The sequence below is a fragment of the Diplotaxodon limnothrissa genome, linkage group LG20, assembly GCF_057381915.1.
Source record: "Diplotaxodon limnothrissa isolate DT_005_m linkage group LG20, D_limnothrissa_male_GT1.1, whole genome shotgun sequence".
NCBI lineage: Eukaryota > Metazoa > Chordata > Actinopteri > Cichliformes > Cichlidae > Diplotaxodon > Diplotaxodon limnothrissa.
Genome location: NC_140615.1, coordinates 1,607,108 through 1,631,962, shown reverse-complemented (window position 1 = coordinate 1,631,962; position 24,855 = coordinate 1,607,108). Strand labels below are relative to the sequence as shown.

The 24,855-nt window shown below is 43.3% G+C and overlaps 1 protein-coding gene across 2 annotated transcripts in view; it reads right to left on the bottom strand.

The window, feature by feature from the left end:
• Window positions 1–24,482, bottom strand: part of LOC146610183 (ERC protein 2) — a 138,701-nt gene extending 114,219 nt beyond the window's left edge. Inside the window, exons 1-6 of one of the 2 annotated variants that reach the window (XM_085343988.1) lie at window positions 23,619–24,482; window positions 19,835–19,858; window positions 18,968–19,723; window positions 6,936–6,980; window positions 5,714–5,869; window positions 2,268–2,435 (exon numbers count right to left, since the gene is read on the bottom strand). In XM_085343988.1, coding sequence (XP_085200114.1) covers window positions 2,268–2,435; window positions 5,714–5,869; window positions 6,936–6,980; window positions 18,968–19,723; window positions 19,835–19,858; window positions 23,619–24,482 — 2,013 coding nt within the window. The remainder of the gene's footprint in view (window positions 1–2,267; window positions 2,436–5,713; window positions 5,870–6,935; window positions 6,981–18,967; window positions 19,724–19,834; window positions 19,859–23,618) is intronic. The other variant, XM_085343987.1, reaches the window with a different exon arrangement.
• Window positions 24,483–24,855: the final 373 nt, after the last annotated feature.

Here is a 24,855-nt window from a genome sequence, read left to right as displayed (position 1 = left end):
AACACTGCATCATCAGTCCTGCACCTCTGTGCACAGACAGTGGATGGGACTAAAGTTTTTTTAATAGTGTCTAAGTCTTTGCATTTTCCCAGTAAGAAATCATTTTAATTTCATTCCCTGACTTTTTCCCTGTGCGCTGCAAACAACTTTACAACTACTTTGTTGTTCTAAAAGCCTTAATAAGTCGTCCTAGGTCAGCCTGGGTCTGAATTCTGTTTTTGTATTCATTCACTAATTGCTCTCAGACCACTAAACACCACCTGCAGCCTAAAGAATAAAAAATAAAACTGTCTCGCCCACATATCATATTAATTTAATGAAATACTCAGTTGTATTCCAGCAGATTCTCCCGTGTCTTAATGTCAAAGCTATGAAGGCAATAAGTCTGTTAACTTACACAGTCTACATTTCTGTCGGATTTCTTTCCTGGCTTCAAATAGGCTGAACTTTATTAATATAGCAGGCTTTTTTCCAGTCGTACTGACCAAAGTGGCTAAAGTGCTCACGCATGCACTACTGTACAGTACTTTTCCTCTCACACACATACTCACACAGCTGTGTTGTTTTCAGGCTTTATTGTGAGTTTAACGCCTTCATATAGTTTTATCTTCCTGTGTAAAACCAGCTGCTCTGCTGCCATCACCACCCCTTTCAAATAAAAGGAACCCTGGTTAACTTAACGAGCTGATAACTAGATTTGTGTGACCACTTAGCCCGGCTGCTGATGTTGGTACAGTGATGCAATCTATGTCAGAAGCATTTGAGGTGATTACATCTTTCCCTGGCGTGCATCTTCAGTTCTGCGTGAGCATTGCATAAGCAGATGTAATTATTTCTACTTTACTATCAGCTTTTCCCACTGAAGTTAAAAATTACACTGACACCGGTCTGCGGCAGTAAAAAGGATCTGTCCAAAATGCAAACAAAGCCAAAGCATCCATGAACCACGGGCTGCAGAACCCCTGTTATTTTGGTGGATTTAGACTGCAGCTGGCATGGTTCTTGTCATACTTGTTGGTTTTGTGGTGCTCATTTGTGTTTTTATTTCCCCCTTCAGTGTTAGATGTACGTTTCTTGGTTACCTCCTGTTTTATGTTTATTTTTGACTTCCCCACCTTAACTGTTTCCACCTATGCCCTGGTCCCACGTCAGTCGCCTTTCCCAATCAGACCCATGTGTTCCTGAACCACGCATCCCCTGCTTCTTCAGTTTGTGTTTCATTTAGCGTTTGTCACTTTGTAAATGATCAGATTTTCAATAAAAATTCATATGTTGTTTTCATTTTGAATATATTTTGGCAGTATTGGGCACTTAATAGCGATTTGTGAGAAGCTAATATTGCTTGGTCAGGCCCTGTTCTCCTCACACCCATGACTTGTACACGCATACATTTTTTTAAACATGCATTTTCAGTAGAACAAAAAAAAAAGAGAAAAATGCACACTTACAAAAACCACCCACTGAAAACCAATTTCTTTTCGTATGATGTATTCAACTAACTACAAGGGCCAAAATTCCTTGCACATGTATGGACAATTAGGCCTAATTTTGGCCCAAATTGCTTCCTGTAATGATGAGTGGACATAGTTAGCAGACCACTCTCAACTGCTGAACACAAAGAGATCTAAAGTATCACTTCCAAGTCTAGAGAGTTATGTAGAAAAATGCTAAATGCTCACCAATCCCCACCTCCCCCCCCCCCCCCCCCCCCCCCACACACACACACACCTATATCTCACTAAATACAACCCACCTCCATCTCTAACAGCAGTGATAAAATCATTAGAGCCACAGAGTTTAGAACTTCAAACATGACCAAGAAAAAGCTGCCAGCTTTCTTCAGCCCTCTAACTGACCCGCCCACACGCACAAACCCACTGGTGGACTAAAGGAACCACACGCATGGACATTTTTTCCACCCACCTCAGCGGCCGTTAGAGAAACAGAAGGAGAAAGAAACACAAAACAGAAAAAAGCAGGATTTTTTGCACACATACAGTTTCTCTCCTAACAAAGACCATGCAAAGTTACTATTGTATGCACCAATAGATGCACAGTGGTCAGAACGGTGTTTCTTCCAGTCTTTATTACTGCAGTGATCTACAGAGTGTCCGTCTCGTGATGTGTGTATCTTTGAAATTATTTTCCAAGAAGCTGGAAAGCGGTTTAGTGCAGTGTCAGTGTTTGCATGTTTGTGGCTTTACTGGTGTGTGTTTGTATGTCTTTGGATTTTGCTTTTCTCCATGTGTGAATGTGCACACACTGACCTCTGTCTGGAGTGTATTGGCGCGCTGCTCCTTGGCACTGAGCGACTCTTTTAGCACTTCGATGTGCTGCTTGCAGTCCGAGTTCTGATTGGTCAGTGTTTCTAGTTTGGTCTGCAGCGCCTGCATCTCAGACTCCTTCCTGTTCAGCTCCTGCTTCAGCTGCTCTATCTGACAATCACGCAAACACACACACAAACACACAAATAAGGGTCATCAGTGAGATATACTTGATATATACTTGTAGATAAGACATGCATTCAAAAATATGACTTTTCATTTAAACCAATGATACACCAATGATACAGATACACCAGTGTCAGACTAGTGCATATAAAAGAATCTGAATATCATGAAAAGTTTATTTTTTGTAGTTTAATTTAAACAGATCAGCTTTTCACAAAAGCCTTTTTTAGCTCACAGAAACTGAACATCATAAATCCAGCATTTCAAAATTGTTAGAATTTGGAGTTTGATTGAATTCAAAGAGTATACATCTCATGTGTTTCTTAGCCTAGTTCAGTTCCCACAACCACAATCAAGGGGAAGGCTGGTGACTTGAGTGTTGTCCAGAGGCCTGATGACCTATGCTCTCCACAAAGAGGGTAAACCACCGAAGATCATTGCTGAAAGGCAGGCTAGGAAAGTTTTACGCTTAGCCTTAAAAGTACAGAGGGTAGTGATAGCGTAATAATGGAAATTTGACTGGAAGGTAAATGCATGGTAAGAAAAAGGACACAAACAAAGAGAAATCAGAAGATGTCAACTCAAGAACTTGGAGTGGGCTGAGGCTGCTGTCACACTTCTAATAGTGTCTTACCTGGATTGAGGTGAACTAGAACTGGACTGCTACTTTCAGATGAAAGTTAATTTTGTGTTTCATGTTATTATTGTGCTTCATCGGCCAGAAGCCAACCCCAAAATATACACGATGAAGGCTTCCATCACAGCAGCCTGGTCTTCAATAAAACCTTAGCAGTGCCACAAGCTTTTTGCCTCCATGCCAGACTGCTCTGACGCAGCAGTTTGTAGCAAATGAACCAACACTGCAGGAGATGGAATTTTGGAAGTGATTTCTTTAATTGTTGTCAGGAAATGCTTTGGGGATTTCTAATTTTCATGACTTAGAAACCAACAAATTGAGACAAAAACAATGACCTGATATCTTTCACTACACGTGTATTGACCACAGAATATATGAACATGTGCCTTTTTTAATTAAACCACAAAAAATAACTTTTTCATTATATTCAAGTTACCTGAGGTGCACTAGTGTCACTGCAAACTGAGTCTGACCTCCAGAACAAGCATATCAAATACACTATTTTAAAGGCAACAGCAGTCTTAAGCTGCTCTTTAAAATAGAAGTGAGTAATACATACAAACTTACATCCTGTAAACTGTGTCACTGATTAATAAAAAAAGGAAATCTGAAACGTCTCTGATGCTGTGACTCAATTAGGAAAAGCAGAATGTTTTGTTATCCATTTATTGCAATATAAACACGTCAGTTGTGACATATTTTGTGGAGCGATGATGTCCTGGAATCATCATCAGCCCTATATTATCAATCCTCACTTGGAGGAGTCCCAGACCTACTGTGTGCACACACCCCAGCCAAGAGACAAACATTCACAGAGAGACGGAAACAGATTTGTTTTAAGGAAACCCATATAGAACATAACAGAAAACCACAAAGGAAATAAAATGCTCTAACACAGAGTGGTTTCTGTGCTCAGGCTTGCTATGTAGAGAATACTGTCATCTGTCTACTGCTGCCAAAAATGCACAAAGCTGAAGAGAGATTTCTCAAATTGCATGAGCAAGGTTCACTTCATAAAAGGGGGATTCTGACTGGCTCAGCGTCTGGCTGATAGACCTTCAGTCACAGAGACAGCATATGAGAAATCCAGCACTGAGATGAAACGCAGGGGAAAGGAGATCGAAATATGAGGCTATGCAATAAGAGAGATCACTGCGGTGACTGAACACTAAGAAAAACAAGTCAGGAAATGAGAAGTCAGTGCACTAATGATAAAAAGGCATTATAATTAAAATAAGGAGCAGATATTTCAAAGACTATTAAGCTATGAAGAAATAATGAGAGAGGAGCGAGACTAATGAGAGGGGTACTTCTGCTTGTTCTGTGATCCAAGGCTGTTGGGTGGGGAGGAAGGTGGGAGCTGGTCTGATGGAAGACACACATGGTGACAAGGCCTGCTCCTACAAAGACAAGAAAACAGCAAGCCACTAAAATGCAGCACAAGCTGTGTGCCCAGCCACTCTACTTCACACACTGCACTCCTCAACCACACAGCCTTGGCTTGCGAAAGGGTAAGCAAATTTACCTGCTCCAGCTCTCGCGTACCCTCTAACACGTGTTCGCATTCTCCAAAGCCATTTTTGCAGTGTTTGAGCAGATCAAAGTCCAGAGGAGAAACCAGAGAGGACAGCGATGCCGCCCTCTCTGGTTTCTCTTATCGCAGTCCCACCTCAACACCAGTCACCAACACCGCTGATAGACCCGGACCCTAAACACTACCAGCATGTAGAATGAATCGGTGCATATCCATGTGCGTGGCGACTTGCTGTGTTTCTCTGTGACTGTACGAAGAAAGACGAGCCACGGGAGAACGAGCCGGGGGCCATCGCTGTGATGTATATCACCCCGGGTCGGTATGGGTGAAGAGAGAGCTCTTTCCTCTGTTCCTCTGCCGTTGTAAGCTCACATTCATCTGTCAGGGCCCCATTCATAAAAACATCTCTTTTATGATTGCATCAGGAACTTCCCCGATGCAATGACAAATGAGCCCTACAATGAGCACCATTAATGAACCAAATGGAGCGCAACTCATGGGCCTCAACCGTCATGAGCACTTGTCTTGATACTCAGTGAAACCTGAAACTACATTTTTAACAGGGTTTGGATACATACAGCATGCGTGTGTGCACGTTCATATGTCATCTGTGCGGCTTTAGACACATTTGTGCGTTGATGAATAAACCAGTATACGGCCTGGGATAAAAGATTCTTAGTCAGGAAACCGACACAGCGCACTGTTAACTGATCGTTCCTGACAGGAGGGTTGTATAATGCTTAGTGATCACACTGAAGTCCAGGGCAAATAAGCAAGTACTGCTTTTCACTACTCACAACCTGGCTTTAAATATCAAATAAGAAATACATACACATGTAGGAGTTCTTGGCACCCATGCAACATGAGAGGCTTAGTGCGAATGCAGCTAAAACACACAATACAAAATACAGATTCATGCAGTTTGCCAGTTAAGATTTTTCCACATTCATCTTGTTTCCCCATAAACAAGCAATGGCAACATGCAACATGCAACAGTTTCTGGCCTTCTGGCTATTTATACTTGAGACAAACATGCACGTCCCGGATCACGCGGCGTGGAGTCATCTCAGGTGGCATGCAAAGATATTCTACCTTAGTCTTCATGAATTTAGAATGGCTCTTGTAGACCTCCACCTGCTTGAGCTCATCCTGCCTCTCATCAGAGTGCAGCAGGCCGCTGGTCTTTAGCATCTGGACTTCATCCTCTAAGTCTCTGATGTTCCTCTCCAGGGAAGAGATCTTGGTGTCCTGCACCAGCAACAGTAGGCAGGCAAACAGTCAGCAAAGACCTGGCCAAGAATATTAAGCTGTGGGGCTAAAAGATAGATTACCTAGCGCGTGCATTAGTAGACAGTTAGCGCTCTACAGATACATTAAAAATGTGATTGATAGAATATCACTTGGTTGACATATCTCTCTACCAGCATCTGTCTGTGTAAACATATTTCTAGTATGTTTGAGTCAACATATTAATCTAAATCACACAGAGATTTCATATAAACCAAGTCAGTGCATTTACACAAATCCTCCCATATATAAATGTAATGTACAGTCCTATGTCTGAGTAAAATGTCTGGAAAAGAAGGGGAAATATTTTGGCAGACATTGGTGTACAGCCAAGATATTATTCATCTGCAGAGCCTATGAGGGAATAAAAGGGTCTGTCATGGACAGGTCCTGAGGTTGTTTAGTTGCATAGTTTCAAACATACATTAAATGCAAAACCTTGGAAAAGAAGAGAAAGGTAATTTAATAAGTGGAAGCAGATTGCATGTTGCCATCAGCAGAAACCATAGGCAACATGTAAGCATCTGACCTCTATTACATCCTATGACATCAGCCTTGCCTAGCACATGGTGCTGCATAAAAGTGCACACAAAAGACCAAGGAGAAATGCATAAAGCATATGCATATACAAAACACACACGCACAGAAAGAGTCTATGCAAGGATGCAAACTTTCAACATGTACCCAGAAAAAGTCAAGGTAAGGCACTCAGACAGTGATGGGAGTCCTCCTGCCGCATCCAGTTCACACACATAAAACCATAGAGACAAACACGTCTATAAAAATGTCTGATTTTGATCTGTTTCTCCTGCACAACAGAGGGGGAGGAAGCAAAATGCATATTTTAGCATATAAAACATTCATTAGAACTACATAAAAGCTGGATCTTAAAACCACTGACATAAAGTTTTATGGGACATCCAAGTTGCATTTCAACTGAATTCATGGTATTGAAAGCTAGAAACAGAAATACTGTATGAGTGTTGAGCTCACAGCAAGACCAAAAGGTGTCGACTCAGTACTGTACCTGCCAGATAACATCGGGATCAAAACAAAAAGGGGGGGTGGTCGCCTGTAATTACAAAGTGGACACATCCAACACTTAGACGAAGCAACACACACACTGAAACTAATTTGTGGACACTACATGTCACCGCTGATTACAGCAACAGCAACACAGGGTAGTTTAACAAAGCAATCACGCATTACTAACAACGCTAGAGATGACTTTCTTTTGTTCTTACTCTCCCCTACAATACGTCAAAGCCTCCTGGCAACTGTGTTTGTCTGCCCGTTTCTAATGAATTCAGTCAGATTTAATTTAGACCCTTTCTCGCCTTAAAAACACCGCGAGGCACCGTGAGCTAGCACATGTGCAGTCTGTTAATAGGCAGACAAATCACAGAGTATGTGTGAAAAATAACTGTGGTTTTGCTGTAAAGGATCCACTTTTAAAGCAAGTGTTTGCTGAATGAACAATAAATGTGTGTGCGTGGGTGTGCACATGGACACATGTGGAGGCAACTGCATTTTTTCACAGCACTGACAACTTCAAAGGGCTGCGATGAGAGTGAAAGCTTCCATATGTGACATTTGAAACAAATTGAATAAGTGCTCAACTCCGCATGTGCCAATAATGGACTTTACTTGGGCATGGCTGCCATGCAGATGCAAGGTAACTATAACATAAAGTTCTCCAGACTGTTTCTTCATGTTCATCTTTGCTATATAGAGAGATCCGCTGCTGTTACGCGCATTCTAGGTGTACTTAAAATGATGTTTTGAACATACAAATGCAAGAGCAAATAACACTGCTGAAATAAAATGGTGACATTAGCTGGATTAAAAAAAAACTGTTTCATATTTATGATAAACGGCCAAAAACTCAGACATATATGAATTTCAGATAAACCTATTGCACCAGTACACACACTCCAGCACATTATTACTTAAAACAGCTCTTGCTGTGAGAGTAACTCTTAGTCCTACCTTCATATCAATGACAGTCTGCAGAGCCCTGGTTTTGGCCGGATCGGCCTGGAGCTGGTTTCGGCGATGAAGCTCCTGGGGAGGGACCCGGTAAAAATAAGCCTGACGGCTCATCATCTTTAACACTTTCTAAGAGCGTCAGAGCTACTTCAAAAGGCACACCGATCAGTGTCACCAGTTTTATCTCTCCTACATTGTCCTTATATCATCTTTTGTTATGTAACATTACATTATCCACTTCTCTGTCTCGAATTTTGCAAAACAAAACAAAGTTCATCTATGGTCAGCTGGTGCCCGATCTGAAGCTCTCCCTTTTTCCATCTCCAGCAGCAGGTGTCTATTTTCTCTGCCCTCTCTTCTTCTGTCTTCTTTTTCTGTCTCGGTTTGCTAGCAGGTACCTGACACACTTAGCGTTAGGTCATTTGAATCTGCCTCTATCCTGCTTTCAGCCTCAATCTTTCGATTTCTTATCTCTCACTTGTTCTCTGGTTCTCTCTCGCAGATGTCTCTGGCATGCTAAAGCTCTTGCTTAGCAACACTTTCTGCCAGCACATGCGCTAAGCTTTTTATATCAATAATTAATGGTAGCTCTGACCTACAGCTATGCCTACACAAAAAGCACACAAGCTAACAGACACACACATTCCTACACATTAAAGTTACTGTTAGAAAATGGCCCCACACTTCTCTACCATCACTGAAGCTTAGCTTTAAATTTATTTTTTATTCCTATTTATTCTATTTATCCCCTTTGTATATTTTATTTATATTTGTCTCTGTATTTATATATATGTGTGTGTGTGTGTGTGTGTGTGTGTGTGTGTGTGTGTGTGTGTGTGTGTGTGTGTGTGTGTGTGTGTGTGTGTGTGTGTGTGTATATATATATAACAGTTCTGTAACTGTAACTTCGGTCGTTGCTGTGCTTTTTTTGGAAGTCGAATTTCCCAGAGGAACCCACCCGAGGGATTAATAAAGTTCTATCTTATCTTATCTTATCTTATCTTATCTTATCTTATCTTAAATTGCCTCGCCACTACCCGAGCATCCACGAGTTTAACATCTCATTTCTGTGCAGGTACATGTGTCTAACAAAGATGCCATACAAAGACGTGCCTGCCTAAATTCATTGAAACACTACTTCACAAGGACATTGCTGTGAGCAGTGTTGTTTTTAAGAAATGCAGTTTTGCACCCACAGAGTCAAACATGTTTACAACACGACCGCCCAGCACAACCAGTCTGATCTTCTCGCCACCAAGCGGCTTGACCAGAGCACGGAGAGGATCAGTTTTGGTAATGAGGGAGTGGCCCTTGCTTAAAGGGGCACCTCTGTGATACTGTGCTTTCAATCCCCCACAAACATTTGATTTTAAGGAACCGCAGAGCACCACTGTCGTCTTTATAGAGAACTCAATGTATAAGATGTTTGTGCGGGACTGGAAACCGCTACAGTAAACTAATGAATGACAAAGGTGATCTATAGAGTGAATCCACACATGTATTTTAATAATAATCTAACCACAAAAAGCACATGCTCAGTGAATTCACCATTCAAAAGTTACCTCTAATATTACACTAACAGGACAGAAAATGCTTAAAACATTATAAAGTGTTTTATTTTGTTATAACTTTGCATCACTGTTCATGCATAAATGTACACACCAAAGCCTAAAACTGAGAAGACTGAATGCACTGAAACAGCTCATCATGCCATGAAGCATAACAATCATAAATAAGCAACAGGTTGTCAGTTCTGCCAGTGAGTGGAAATGACAGCAGACAAGGACCTTATCCACTTGTCCGTGTCAGTTGTGGATAAGGAGGGATTACTGCTGTCAGAGCATGCCTCCCACAGACTAGCATTCCCACTGCCACCACAGTTCAAGTCCTTATTAAAGTGACTGATTTGTCACAATGCGCATGTCTGTCTTTTTGACTGCCTGTACACTTTCTTTGGTTCCTCTGAGAAAGTGTGTCTATGAACTTGTTATCAGCAACAGTTCTGCAAACTGTTGTGTCTCTCAGTGGGGAAACGAAGCCCTGCAAGAGAGAACGTCATCAAAGACCGTCCTCTCTGCTCCACATGTGTCCGAGGGACTGAGCATATGGAATGAATAGGATCAAACGTAACACTATAGCAATAAGTGCCGGCATCCTGAGTGAAGGATACGGTCAAAAGGTTCAATTCTAGCCTCAAGGCAATGGTGTCACGTACAGCGTGCACACACCGAAACATGCACTGATAGAGACACACACACATATATGTATGTTCACTAATCGCATTCCTATCCCCTCAACATCAGTGAGAAAAAAGTCAAAAACAAAAGGAAACAGTTGCTTGCCACAAATGTGTCTGCCTATCGGCTCGGTGGATTAAAAGTTTGAAAAGATAAATGGAAAAACTGCGGCGATCAAAGACTTTTGTTGGGAAATAGTTGGAGGTTGCAAGGTGAGGAGAAGCTTTGAGGGGTGTAATCTTGTCCTGATAAACTTTTCCACTCAGACATTCTGGGAAATTAGCAGAGCATGGCAAGTAGGTGGTGCCCATGTTTTGGTGAGGAAAAGGGAAAATTGGTATACGTGTATGCATGTGAGTTTTTTGCTGATGTTATTTGCAGTAGTCTTCGGATGGTAGCTGAGATGGGTTTCTATAGCAAAGGCTGAAAGTTTGGCTTCTCAAAAAACAAAACACACTGGGATGAACAAAAGAAATAGTGCATAGACAAACATATCCAGACAGAGAGGCAGGATAGACATCAATATTTTGCTGCTGAGCTTGGTGGCATGAGAAAGTAAGCAGAAAGGAAAAGCGGGAAAAAGATTAAAGAAAAAAGATTTGCTGACACGAATTTCCACTTCATTCCAACATGCTGGCATTGGAAAGCTAAAGAGATAAAGGCATGCCAAAAAAGCAGCAGAAGCTCTGAAGCCAGTCATGGTATATAAAAGCAGAACAACAGGGACTCCTTTTTCTCAGCAACAGAGCAGTGCGCAGCCTTAAACGATCACACCGAGCGAGATACAATAGGGGGCCGAACTTTAGAGCCCCGGCTGACCATACGGCATCTGTAGTAGGTTACGTATAAAGAATACATGCCATCTCCAAGTAAAAAACTCATTGTGAAAGTGTGAATGTGTGTGTGTTTGGACACATTTGGCAGCAGGTCAGGTCTGGGCAGGAACAGACCAGTGGTGAGGCTGTTATTATTGGGTCTGCAGGGACCTGACGGCTGGGGAGAGTCAATTAGGCCCAGATTTATGCCTCTCAGCGTGTGTGTGTCTCTGAGTGTGTGTATGTGGTCCCATCACACACAACTTTGGCTCAGTTTGTGATTGTAATCGCTGCAGTGGTCAAACTCTGATAGAACACTGCCACTCTGTGGACCTTGCTGGTACTGCAAAAGTTCAGGTGGCCCACTAACACTTTTTAAAAGTGACTAAAATGTGTGGATCCAAATCATTTTTAGTCCAGATCAGTCTATGAGTGCTATGAATGGGCTGAGAAACATGTGCCAGTGTTTCTATGCTGGATTTGTGCAATTAAGGTATTCGGATCAGTGACAAAGTTGAACAGGAAACACAAGTGAGAGAACACCCCTGTGCACACAACATACATGTGACAACATACATCAGCAGGTGAAGGAGTGATGGAGTGCGCTCTCCATCCGTACACACTGCAAATCCACACATAAGCACAAACAGCTGGTTCAAGTGATTTAACATATGGCCGTCGTCTGTCCTGGATGGTATGCGGAGAAACATCCGTCAGTCCTCTGATTTTCATCATACAAACACACTTTAATGGATGTCTTCAGCTTTCCTTCGATAAAGCACAGAGTTAAGAAGGCCACTTCATTCCAGCAAAAAATAAGTAAATGAAAATGAGAGGCAAACTGAAAAAAGGGGCGTTTATGATCTCAGTTTAAAGTAAACAAGCTGAGATTTAGATTTAGATGAGGAGTAATGGGTGCGGTAATGAAAGGAAGTCGGGCTAGTTTCCTGTGGAGCTAATCAAAAAGCTGACAGCAGTGGTCCCAGATAGAGGCAACAGCTGAGCTACCGTCACCGACTCGCCTTTGCAACGTAAAGCAAAAATTACAAGATGCCTTCACAGGAAGTAGGCTACTGCTTGGATAAAACAACCTCTGAGCATTTTAATTCATCACCACCCACAAAGTGACAAATGCATTAAACTACTTAACAAATGTTTAAGGCAGTGGTGATGAACGAGCTACACTGAAAAACATATTAGAAAAATGTTGAAACTGTGAGGAGCTTAAAGGGAGCAGCTGAAAGAAGAGAAACATGATGGCAGCAACATGGTTACAAAAAAGACCAAAGCTGGAGCAGGCAAAGTTATGACATGTTACACACAACAAATATGCGGTGGAAAATTCCACATTTAGTTAAATGGCAACAGGTCGGTAACATGTTTGGATCTACAAAGAACATCCAGAACCTAAAACTGCAAAGGAACTTGGTGTTACATCATTAAAAGACTACGATAATCTGATTATCTGATTAATGGTTTTTTAAGAGGCAAACCACAAAATGTTGCTGACTGGCAGTATGTAATAGAGATCTACACAGGCTCGGGAAGTAACTGGAGACTGAAAACTGTCCTCCAGTCTGCCAAAACAAAATTTTACATTTGTTTTGGAACTAAGAGAAACCACATCCTGGCAGTTCAAAAGGCAGCGCCATGATAGTGAAAAAAAGGAGGCACAAGTCTGTCTTAGCAATTTTACCCACCGGACGTGTAACATTCGTTGTTAAAAATATTATTTCAAACTCAGGTATCCTTAATGCAGCCATTCACACCAATTCACTATCAAAATGTGCAATATACAGTGATTTTAAAGGCCTTTACTCTGACCAGTAAGAATATACAGAAGGGGGCCTATTTACTGAATTCTTTTTTTAGCATTATGTATGTTTTGCTGCATTTTAAATTATTTTATATTTGATAAAGACGTTTGCACACTTGACCAAATAATACGAGGAGAGAGAGATTTATCTATAAGTTTGACTGTATCCCCTGTGTCCGCAAACTAGGCTTGATGATACTGTACCAATCAATTAATTAATGTTTAAGTTCCTAACATGTTTAGATGGAGATCTTAATGAGTCAATAATAGTGACACTAAACAACAGGAAAAGGTTTCCACTTTTTTACCACCACCAAATTATTTTCTTGAAGGCAAAAAAGGGAAGAAACATTTCAAAGACATCATATACACATATACACACACACACACACATATACATATATACATATACAAAAAAACACCCAGCACGCCCCTGCGGGCGGTTTATCCTTCAAGCTCGGGTCCTCTACCAGAGGCCTGGGAGCTTGAGGGTCCTGCGCAGTATCTTAGCTGTTCCCAGGACTGCGCTCTTCTGGACAGAGATCTCCGATGTTATTCCCGGGATCTGCTGGAGCCACTCGCCTAGCTTGGGAGTCACCGCACCTAGTGCTCCGATTACCACGGGGACCACCGTTACCTTCACCCTCCACATCCTCTCCAGCTCTTCTCTGAGCCCTTGGTATTTCTCCAGCTTCTCGTGTTCCTTCTTCCTGATATTGCTGTCATTCGGAACCGCTACATCGATCACTACGGCCGTCTTCTTCTGTTTGTCTACCACCACTATGTCCGGTTGGTTAGCCACCACCATTTTGTCCGTCTGTATCTGGAAGTCCCACAGGATCTTAGCTCGGTCATTCTCCACCACCCTTGGGGGCATCTCCCATTTTGACCTCGGGACTTCCAGGTTATACTCGGCACAGATGTTCCTGTACACTATGCCGGCCACTTGGTTATGGCGTTCCATGTATGCCTTGCCTGCTAGCATCTTGCACCCTGCTGTTATGTGCTGGATTGTCTCTGGGGCATCTTTACACAGCCTGCACCTGGGGTCTTGCCTGGTGTGATAGACCCCAGCCTCTATGGATCTTGTGCTCAGAGCTTGTTCTTGTGCTGCCATGATTAGTGCCTCTGTGCTGTCTTTCAGTCCAGCTTTGTCCAGCCACTGGTAGGATTTCTGGATATCAGCCACCTCCTCTATCTGCCGGTGGTACATACATATATATATACATATATATATATATACATATATATATATGTATATATATACACGCCTTTGGAACCCAGGATCGCAAGTTCGATTCCTGCCTTGGGCGTCTGTATCCAGTAAGGGTCCTAAGGCTAGACCCCCTATGCTAAGCGAGCCTACCGCAGACATGAGCGAGACAGATAAATATGAAGGCATGCCGGCTCGGACGTCGCCCGGATCAACAAGGTCCGCGTCAGGTGTTGAGGAACCAGGGCACCCTGACGAAAAGTGGGCTACTGGAACAAGAAGGCATCGGTGGGCAAGAGACGAAAACAGGGCGTTGTTGGAATGCTACTATGCAAGTAACCCCGGCGGCAGGGGCTACATGAATAGGATGACGGACCTATGGATTCTTCGATACCCAACATCCACAGTGACGGCGAAACAACTAGTAGCTCAGTGTTCCAACATTCGAAAGAAGGGACTGCTCTCACAGCTAGAGATTGACGAGGTACAACACAAATGCTACGGCAAGGAGGAGTCAGGACGCCAGGTCAGGGGGGCGATTTCATCACCCCCACCCGAGATTGGGTACGTAGCCCCAAGTGCGATAGGAGAAGGACCGTTGAGTGCGAGAGGAATTGACCTGAAAAATAGGATCATGGCCAAGCTTGAAACCTGGATCCCCCGTAGCCGGTTACCAAGATTACGTGAAGTACCCTCAGAAGGTCTGCTAGATGATGTTAATGCAGCACTACGGACAATACCTACAACCACGATTACCGACACTAACAAGCTGATCTACAATACGGCAGCAGTGATCAGTGAGATGCTTGGCTACAAGTTGAACAGCGACAAGGGGCAGTACCCTCCATGGAGAAGGAGGCTAGAGGGCAAGATCAAAGTAGCACGGAGGGAGGTTAGCCAACTAACGGAGTTGCAGAAAGGTGCGACAAAGAAGGTGCATAAGAAATACAGCAAGCTGTCCATACCTGAGGCCTTGGAAACTGCCAAGCAAAGACTCACAGCCTTGGCCAGCCGCTTGAGGAGGTACACCAGAGAGATAGAAGGCAGGAGAATAAACCAGCTGTTCTCCACAGAACCAGCAAAGGTGTACTCTCAGTGGCAAGGGAACAATAAGAGAACAGCACCACCAAGGCTGGAGACGGAGCAATACTGGAAGGGCATATGGGAGAAGGACGCAACCCATAACGGCAATGCTCAGTGGCTAGTGGATCTGAGGGCAGACCACAGCGACCTCCCTGAACAGGGTCCAGTAACCATCACAGTGGCAGATATCCAAGAAAGGGTCTCCAGTATGAAGAGTTGGACAGCACCAGGGCCCGACATGGTTCACGCCTACTGGCTAAAGAAGCTGACTGCACTCCACGAGCGTCTGGCAGCACAAATGAACCAGCTGCTAGTTAACGAGAGACACCCGGAATGGCTAACCGAAGGTCGGACGGTCCTGATCCCCAAGGACCCCAAGAAGGGACCGGTCCCCTCCAACTACCGACCAATAACCTGCCTCAGTACTACATGGAAGCTCCTGTCAGGCATCATATCGGCTAAGATGAACAGGCACATGGGTCAATACATGAGCGGGACACAGAAAGGAATTGGCAAGAATACCAGAGGCGCAAAACACCAGCTACTGGTAGACAGAACAATCAGCCGAGACTGCAAGACCAGACTGACCAACCTGTGCACTGCCTGGATTGATTACAAGAAGGCCTATGACTCAATGCCCCACAGCTGGATACTGGAATGCCTAGAATTGTACAAGATCAATGGGACCCTAAGAGCCTTCATCAGGAACTCAATGGGGATGTGGCGTACAACACTAGAGGCCAACTCCAAGCCCATAGCACAAGTTACCATCAAGTGCGGGATCTACCAAGGAGATGCTCTGTCCCCACTGCTGTTCTGCATAGGCCTGAACCCCCTCAGTGAGATCATTAACAAGACTGGCTACGGATACCGACTACGGAACGGAGCAGTTGTCAGCCACCTCCTGTACATGGATGACATCAAGCTGTATGCCAAGAGTGAACGAGACATCGATTCACTGATCCACACTACCAGGCTATACAGCAATGACATTGGAATGTCGTTCGGACTGGAGAAGTGTAGTCGGATGGTAACAAAGAGAGGGAAGGTAGTCAGAACTGAGGGGATTGAACTACCAGAAGGAAACATTGCAGACATAGAGGACAGTTACAAGTACTTGGGGATCCCGCAGGCGAATGGGAACCATGAAGAGGCTGCTAGAAAGGCTGCAACCACCAAGTACCTGCAGAGGGTCAGGCAAGTCCTGAGGAGTCAGCTGAATGGTAAGAACAAGATCCGGGCCATCAACACGTACGCCCTGCCCGTGATCAGGTACCCTGCTGGGGTAATAGGCTGGCCAAAGGAGGAGATAGAAGCCACTGACATAAAGACAAGAAAGCTCCTTACCATGCATGGAGGGTTTCACCCCAAGTCCAGCACCCTGAGGCTGTACGCTAAGCGGAAGGAAGGGGGCCGGGGACTGGTGAGTGTCAGCACCACAGTCCAGGATGAGACAACGAACATCCAAGAATACATTAGGAAGATGGCCCCAACTGACCGAGTGCTCAGTGAATACCTCAGGCAGCAGAAACCCAAGAAAGAGGAGGGAGACGAGGAACCATCATGGAAGGACAGGCCCCTGCACGGTATGTACCACCGGCAGATAGAGGAGGTGGCTGATATCCAGAAATCCTACCAGTGGCTGGACAAAGCTGGACTGAAAGACAGCACAGAGGCACTAATCATGGCAGCACAAGAACAAGCTCTGAGTACAAGATCCATAGAGGCTGGGGTCTATCACACCAGGCAAGACCCCAGGTGCAGGCTGTGTAAAGATGCCCCAGAGACAATCCAGCACATAACAGAAGGGTGCAAGATGCTAGCAGGCAAGGCATACATGGAACGCCATAACCAAGTGGCCGGCATAGTGTACAGGAACATCTGTGCCGAGTATAACCTGGAAGTCCCGAGGTCAAAATGGGAGATGCCCCCAAGGGTGGTGGAGAATGACCGAGCTAAGATCCTGTGGGACTTCCAGATACAGACGGACAAAATGGTGGTGGCTAACCAACCGGACATAGTGGTGGTAGACAAACAGAAGAAGACGGCCGTAGTGATCGATGTAGCGGTTCCGAATGACAGCAATATATATATATATATATATATATATATATATATATATATATATATACATATATATATATATATATATATATGTATATATGTATATATATATATATATATATATATATATATATATATATATATATATATATATACACATATACATATACATATACACATATACATATATATATATATATATATATATATATATATATATATATATATATATATATATATATATATATATATTTGAGACCAGAAACTGGGAAACTTGGGGGGGAAACTGAGAGAACAATCACTTCTCTATTCAATCAGGGAGGTCAGGCTGTTTTCACTCATTAATCATACATTAATATTCAGACAAACACAGCATGTTTTTCTACTTTCTAAAATCTGAACTCCCTCTCTGCCTCTCTCCCTGACACATGTCCCCTCCTCCTCCTAGCATATGTTAAGCTGTCCAGTACTTAAAAATAGCACAGCACGCAGTGTGTGTGAGCAGGTACTCACCTCTTACACACACAGCATGGTTAGGTCCCACACATTACACACACACACACACACCCAAACATACACAGCAGTGGTTGCATTAGCATGGACTGAAACACCCACATTCCCCTTAAACAAAATCACCACAGTGACTAAATGGGCGGATATCCCATCAGCCACCCAGAGAGGGAGTGTTCTCACTTGAAAACACTAAGCCGATTGGCTCCAGATGTGTACGCATGCTCATTCACAGACACACGAACACGCGCGCGCACACACACACACAATTTTGTTTTTGAGTTTGCACAGCAGACGCAGAGAGGCAGACAAACAAAGACAGAAAAACAAGAACAGAATGATACAAGCAATATCGGTAGCATGCACCGACATAAAACACACACACACACAGAGGTAGAGAAATTAAAGGCTAAGAAGATTTAGGAGTTAAAAATAGATAAGGCAGTAGTGAGGAGCACAGAGCAGCCTAGTATTGCCCCTAATGGCAGAGAATACCGATACACCTGTGCTACACCAGCACTGGCTGCAGGGCTGCTACATAATAAAACTCTAATTGTGAAAAGAAACAACGGGCAATAGAGACGTATGAGCACCTGAAGAAGTGTTTGTTTTTCCATTGGCTAAACTCAATTTTGATTTATCTAGTTAAGTATTTATTTGAAGGCATAACAAGTCATGGGCTGCAGAATTAAAGATGAATATCAAATGCTGCAAACAGCACAGAAACTGTTGTTTGTTCAGCTACCATATGAGTATACTCAGGAGGACACACGTACACACAGATTATAAAACTGCATGGCTCAACGCAGGCTTAGAGCTCGCCGTATGTTAATCTGGCCCATTGATAAGACCTGCTGAGCTGATTCCTGCTCCCACATTTTGCTTAATACATAGAAACTGACACAAATGTATACAGATTAGGCGTGCATGCACACCTAAGTCAAGTGTGTAATCTCATCAATTAACATTAGCAACACAAATAGTTTAGCATCAGCTTTAAAGTGAAAATGTTTTTAAAACCCTATAGAACAGACAGAACAGACAATGTTTTGGTGTTGAAAATGACATGCTGTGTTAATGTTTTATGATATGCATATGATCATACAGTGGCTTAACTTGCCAAGGATTTTCATTTGGTAATGAGGGATATTTGACTCAGTGACTGTTAAATCAAAAGGTAATTCAGGAAATTCAACCGAGTACCGTGATTCAACCTGCGAGAATTCTACACTAAAGTGTAAAGTGCATAATGCTCAGCCTTCTCTTAAAATTGCTCTGACAGTGCAGATGAATGGTTCAGATGTGTATAAATATCAGCAGGAAAAAGTGTACCTCTCTCAAATGCACGTTCTCCAGCTGGGCTTCAGCCTCCTGTGCTGCCATGGTTATTATGCCTGTCCGCTGTCCCCGTCCCCAGTGTCCCTGACCTTGACCTTGGCTTTGGCCTTGAAGCATCTCTAACAGTCTCTGGATGCTCTCGTCCCGGGCGCCCAGCGTCTGCTTCTGAGAATCAATTCTCATCTCCATCTCTTCCATGGTCTTCCTCAGCAGGGATAGCTCCTTGGCCTGCCGCTCGTGCTCTGACTGCAGTTGGAAGAAGTTCTCCTCTGATGGAACCAGGGGAGGAGGTGAGGAAAAGCCGTCACACCCAGGCACCTGACAGGGACTACAAGGGTGAAGAGAACCAGAGCTGGGTACAATCCCGGGACCTTGGCTAGGACTGTAGAGAGGCTGATTTGGGCTGCTCCTCAGCCCACGCTGAAGGGTGTCAGCTGGGCTGATTCTTTGTGCGGCTACTGCAGTGTTACAGCCGTATCCAGGGCTGTGAATGATGATGTCAGCTTCCTGTTGCCTTGGATTGTAGGTGTTGGATGGGCTGGCTCTAGGGCTGCTCTTTGGTCCAGGACTCTGCAGGTTGCTGGGGCTTTGTCTGGGACTGTGGCCAGGGCTGAGTCCCCCTCTGAGGTCCTGGTCCATATGGAGCTCTCGATAGGAGTTCCCCTGCTGACGGTGCTGCTGGGAGCGACTGTTCATCTCTCTATGAGCCCTCAGCTCCTCCTGAAGCTCCTGAACTGTTAAAGGAAGCTGCTATAAAAGACAAAGTTCCCATTTATTCAATAATTAAATAAACATGAGCAAATCTGCACAACATGTGAAAACACACATATGTAAAGTATGGGACGGTATATGAAGACAGACCTTGTTTCTTCTGTTATTCCCAGGCTGCAGCAGAGAGAGATGATGTAAGACACAAAGACACATGAGAAGCCAAAAGTGAGACATGATAGGAACAAATAACCATTCGCTAGATTCATTTAGACATCTTAATTCACAAAACTCTTGGAGACTAGTTACACACTATGACCACAAGGGGTCGGGTTTTCTCCTCAAAGCACATGGAGAACACAAAAGCTCCTTTTGTGCTACTTGCAAGTAGAGCAACAGGATTGAGAAAGAGTTTCAAGTACGAAGGAATTCCATATAGAAATAAAAAATCAACTGATGTAAACAAATTTATGAATATTGTAAAATGACCTAAAGAGAGTCAGCATCCATATTTCAAATTAACAGTAAGTTTACTCCTCCCAAGTTCAAAGGTTTGTGAAGTTGTGAGTATATCATAACAGACTGCAACACAGAGACAGCAAGAAAACAAAAAGTTGTGTCTTTGTGAAGTGATTTCATCTTCTTTCTCTTCTTATCATTACTATTAACAAAAATCCTGTATTCGTTTCATATAATTGTCCAAGATTTGACTTTTAGGTTGAGACCTTGAAAACCTTTAACGTTCAGCTAAAATCAATAGAACAACTGGGGGAACCTTTATAGGCTCATAAATATATTTTTTAATTCTTCACGATAAAGAATGGAAATGCATCTAAAACCTTGGCAGGGCTTAACCTGGAACTTAAAATAAATTCTGTGGGTTTAAACAAAATTTGCTGAACTTGACTCATAACCGTAAGGCTGCGGAGGTTCTCCGCTGCAATGACTAACCAATACGCCAATATATTTACCATTTTAACAACTAACCGCTAAATGTCCGTGTGTTGCTGGGGGCAACCAATTTCTTTTGACATTCCTGCTTTTGCAGCACACAAGGCAAAAGAACACAGAATATATTATGTTCGTTTGCTTTTATAGCTTCCTGGTTTTTGATTGGAAATTCAATCAGTGCTTAAAAAGACACATGAAATTGTAACTGTGCTCAAAAAAAGTATAGTCTAAATAAACACACACACACAAACAGCAACTTACAAAATTCAGACAATGATTTATCAGAAAGTTAAATTACAATCTTCTAATCAGTGTGAAGGTGTTACTTATTTTACTCAATTATTCTAAGCTCTTTTTTCCAGTCCAGAAGGTGCATGGAGCCAAGGACACGGAGTGGAGACGTAGGAGGCAGCCGAGGGTGAACACAGATAATCAATGCAACAACAAGCATTGAATATTAAGTCGGAGTGGGAGGAGAGCCCTACACACAAACACGTACACAACCAAGATACAAATACACACGTGCAACTGCGCACGCACACAAACACGCAGCCGACGCAAACATAAGCAAAACAGGCAGATGGTTAGGGGACAAAACTGGTCACTGCTGCTGAGAGAAGAGGTGACATTCCTTATGCTAATAACAAAGTTCTCATGCCAGACTGAACTCTTTCCACAGTCTCTCAAAGAGCAAAAAGGAAAGAAAGAAAATATCCAGGGGAAATGAAGAAAAAAAGAGGTGGAAAGTGACAGGCTGAAAGAAGGGAAGGGAGACGGAGGCGATACGGGAGATTAGCAAGCTTAAGAATAACATCTTCCCTGTGATACAGCTGCTTTTTTCTCTAAAAGCAGGGTTTTTTAAAAGAAGTCTTTTTCAGATTTTACATGTTATATTTTATGTGGGCTGTGAGCCTTATGAGTTATAATAAAGGTCAAGAGGGAGAGACAAAAAAGAGGAATTTCACAACTAGTCAGGACTGAAAACTGTGATGAGGTAAAGCTTAACTAGGTGTGTGCATCAGTAGCTGCTCGGGGACAGCGCAAGTAAGAGTAAGACAGAACAAGGCGACAGGTTTTTTAAAGTTATTATTGCGCTCACGAGAAAAATACTGTACAAATTAAAAATCAGGGCGTGATCAAGCCCAAAGGTTTGCTCCAGCAAACAGCTAATGAGCATTTTCTTTATATTAACTTCTACGAGCTTCACTTGAGGGCAGGGTGCTGCAGCGTGACTTGTGCAAATAACACAGTCTGCTTTATTTTATAAAGTTTGCTGCTTTCGAAATGAGAAGAATGTGTGTATGCGTGTGTAGGTGTGCGTGTATGTGTCACAGTGTCCTCACACTCTGTGACAATGTGCGATGAAAAAAGCTATAAATATGAATGCAGAGGTGGCTCCTTGGTTACAAGAAGGAGGAGTCAGATGGGAGACTTGGAAGATATGATCAAGGTTTTTGCATGCTTGGTTCAAAGAACAATACAAAAATCTGGGAGTGGAGTTGCTACAGCGATTTCTTAGCGTGAGAGACTCTAGATGAGTTTCATGTTGTATACAACGACTTTTAAGGTGTTTCCATCAGAAAAACAGACACGTGAAGGGAAAAAAAGCTTAAAAAGCAAATGGAGATACTGTCAGGATGAAAAACACAAAGAATTCAGATGAAGGGATAATAGATACGATCCAGTAGCTGTTCAGTGAGGCAGACAAATGGATAATGCCTCGAACTGAATGGACCACACTCCAGGGACAGGTGACACAGGACAGGACTAATCACTGTCTCTTCAGGAGTAGATGTGAGGGTTTTTAGAAACTTGGAGTGGATGCCACTAGTGCACGTTCCCATGGTAACACAGGGAGCCTCGCAAACATCATTATAAATGAACCGCACAGACGCCTTTCAGTGCAACCTTGAAGTCAGAAACAAAAGGTATGAAGTGAAGTGAGGGGCATGATATGCAGAGGAAATGGGTGGGTCAGCACAAAGAGCCTGAATGGAGTGTGCGAGCAGACACTCCATTCAGGCTTTTTTAAAGAGTGTCATTTTAAAGAACTAAGACCTCAGTAAAATCAAAAATGCAGCATTTACTGTAACAGATATTTGCAGGCTTCTGTTGACTGACTTTTTAATGCTTTTTAATGCCAATGTCTGAACAGTTTGTAACTTCATTTCAAACATACAACCTTACCAGACTTTCTGAGTCACCTCTGTCAGCGAGATTTTGGACCACTGTAACATAGCTAGTAATTAATCCATGTTAGCAGGTCAGCCAGTGTTAAATGATTACCTAATAAGAAAGCTCGAGTAACCTTGGCCAAAAGAGGATGTGACTGAGGCATGGCATTTAATTCATGGGACCCCTGTCTGGTTTTGTGGCTTAAATAAGGTCATGCTACAAACTTAGCATTACAGATTCATGCAGTTAAGTTAAAGCTAGCTGGCTAACCTGTGCTTGTCACCCTGCTAACGTTACAGCTAAATGACCTGACAAAGGGTCAAATCTGACCTGGCCTGACATTTAGCGATCCAGCCCACTTAGGATTTGAGTTTGACACCCCTGCATTACAGCTAACAAATTATAAAATGCTAGTTTCCTATCTTGCCAAATGACTTCAGCAGCTAATATGACCCAAGCTTATATAATATGTTAAACAGTGTTGAATTTAGCCAATACTGAATCATGTAACAGTACAAACCAAAGATTTAAGTAAAAATTGCTTTCTGCAGTACGAGCTGTGGGCGATGGAAGGCAGGGGCAATTAGCCAACACGTCAGTGTAGACCTGCGTCATGTATGTCTCATTGCTGATTTGGCAAGTGCTAACACTAGCCACAAGCAAGACTGACAGACGTTCACCATCAATAACAGCAACAGTTTTATGGGTGTTACACTGAGAACCTTAAATGTGAAGTAATAGTATCGCAGTGTTGTGTTTAGTGGAGAAAATGTCTGTTTTATTTATGCAGCTATTTTTGAAACAAGCTCACCTGCAAATCTTCTTGGTTTGTCCTGTGCTGGTCTTTCACAATGGAGCTCCTCGCTCCCTCCTCTCGCCTCACGCCCTTTTCTCTCTTTACATCTGGGCTCCAAAAGTTGACGCTGTTCATGCTGGGGCCTGTCCTTCCATCCCTACCTCCTTCCAGTTCTCTTCGCAGGTTGTTGTTCTCTCTCTGCAGATCCCTCAGCTGAGAATGGAGATCAAATGTGGAAACCTCTCCACGTCCAGTCGAATTCATTATCTGTGTGAGTCTTCCAGACTGCCGCCGTAAACTAGAAGTCCCTCCAGAAAGAAAACTCTGGTCTCCACAAGGATCTGACAAGTGATGCATCCCAGAAGATGTGATGTTTGGGCTGCTTCCGGTAGCTGTCGTCCGGCCAGTGTAGGAGGAGCGGCTGGTACTTCTACCTAGTGTCATGGTGCCTTTGGGGTACCCACCAGAGGGTTCCAAGGACTCCCGCTCACTGGGATACATAGTACCTGATGTGGCATATGCAGCACTCAAAGACTGAATATTCTCCATAGACAAGGTTTTACCCCCTGGTGCTGTCGCTGAACCACGCGTTGACCCTTTGCCTGCTTCTGGCTCAGCTTTGATTTTTGAACCTGGCCTTGACACTGACCCTTGTCCCCCAGTCAGTTTAGATGGTGTTGCAGGCACACCTCCTGACACAGAGCCTGGTTCTAACCCTGAACGGGCCCCTGGTGCTGAGCTTACAGCCTGTTTGCCTTTCCCGTGTTTAGGGGACCTTGAGAAACGTGAATGAGATGAGTTGCCATCGGTGTGCCCACTACCTTTTGCAGCAGCAGAAAGCTTGCTCTGTGTGGGCTTGGCTCTAATATTTAAAGGCATCTTCTTTTTTTTTTACATGGCAAAATACAACATCTGAAAAGAAACTGTTAAAGCTGAGAATATGCTCATGTCCTTTGTGGATAACAGAGTAAGTAAAGGCCACGTACTGGCCTCTCAGTTTTCACCTGTCCATGACTGATTGTTTAGGGCTTGAGGCTGACTTTTATTTAGTCCTATTTGAGGAAAGCAGCAGTCACTGTTGGCAGCAGGTCTCCCAGACACACAGGTCAGTGGTCTTGTAATTTCAGCTACAGTGCAGGACATCATGGATTCTAAAAAGGTGAAAGTGAGACAAATCATTTAAAACCAATTTGATTTGGCAGTTAAAGGTTGCATCAACACAAGCAGCTGTACAACCTAAATAAAATTACAC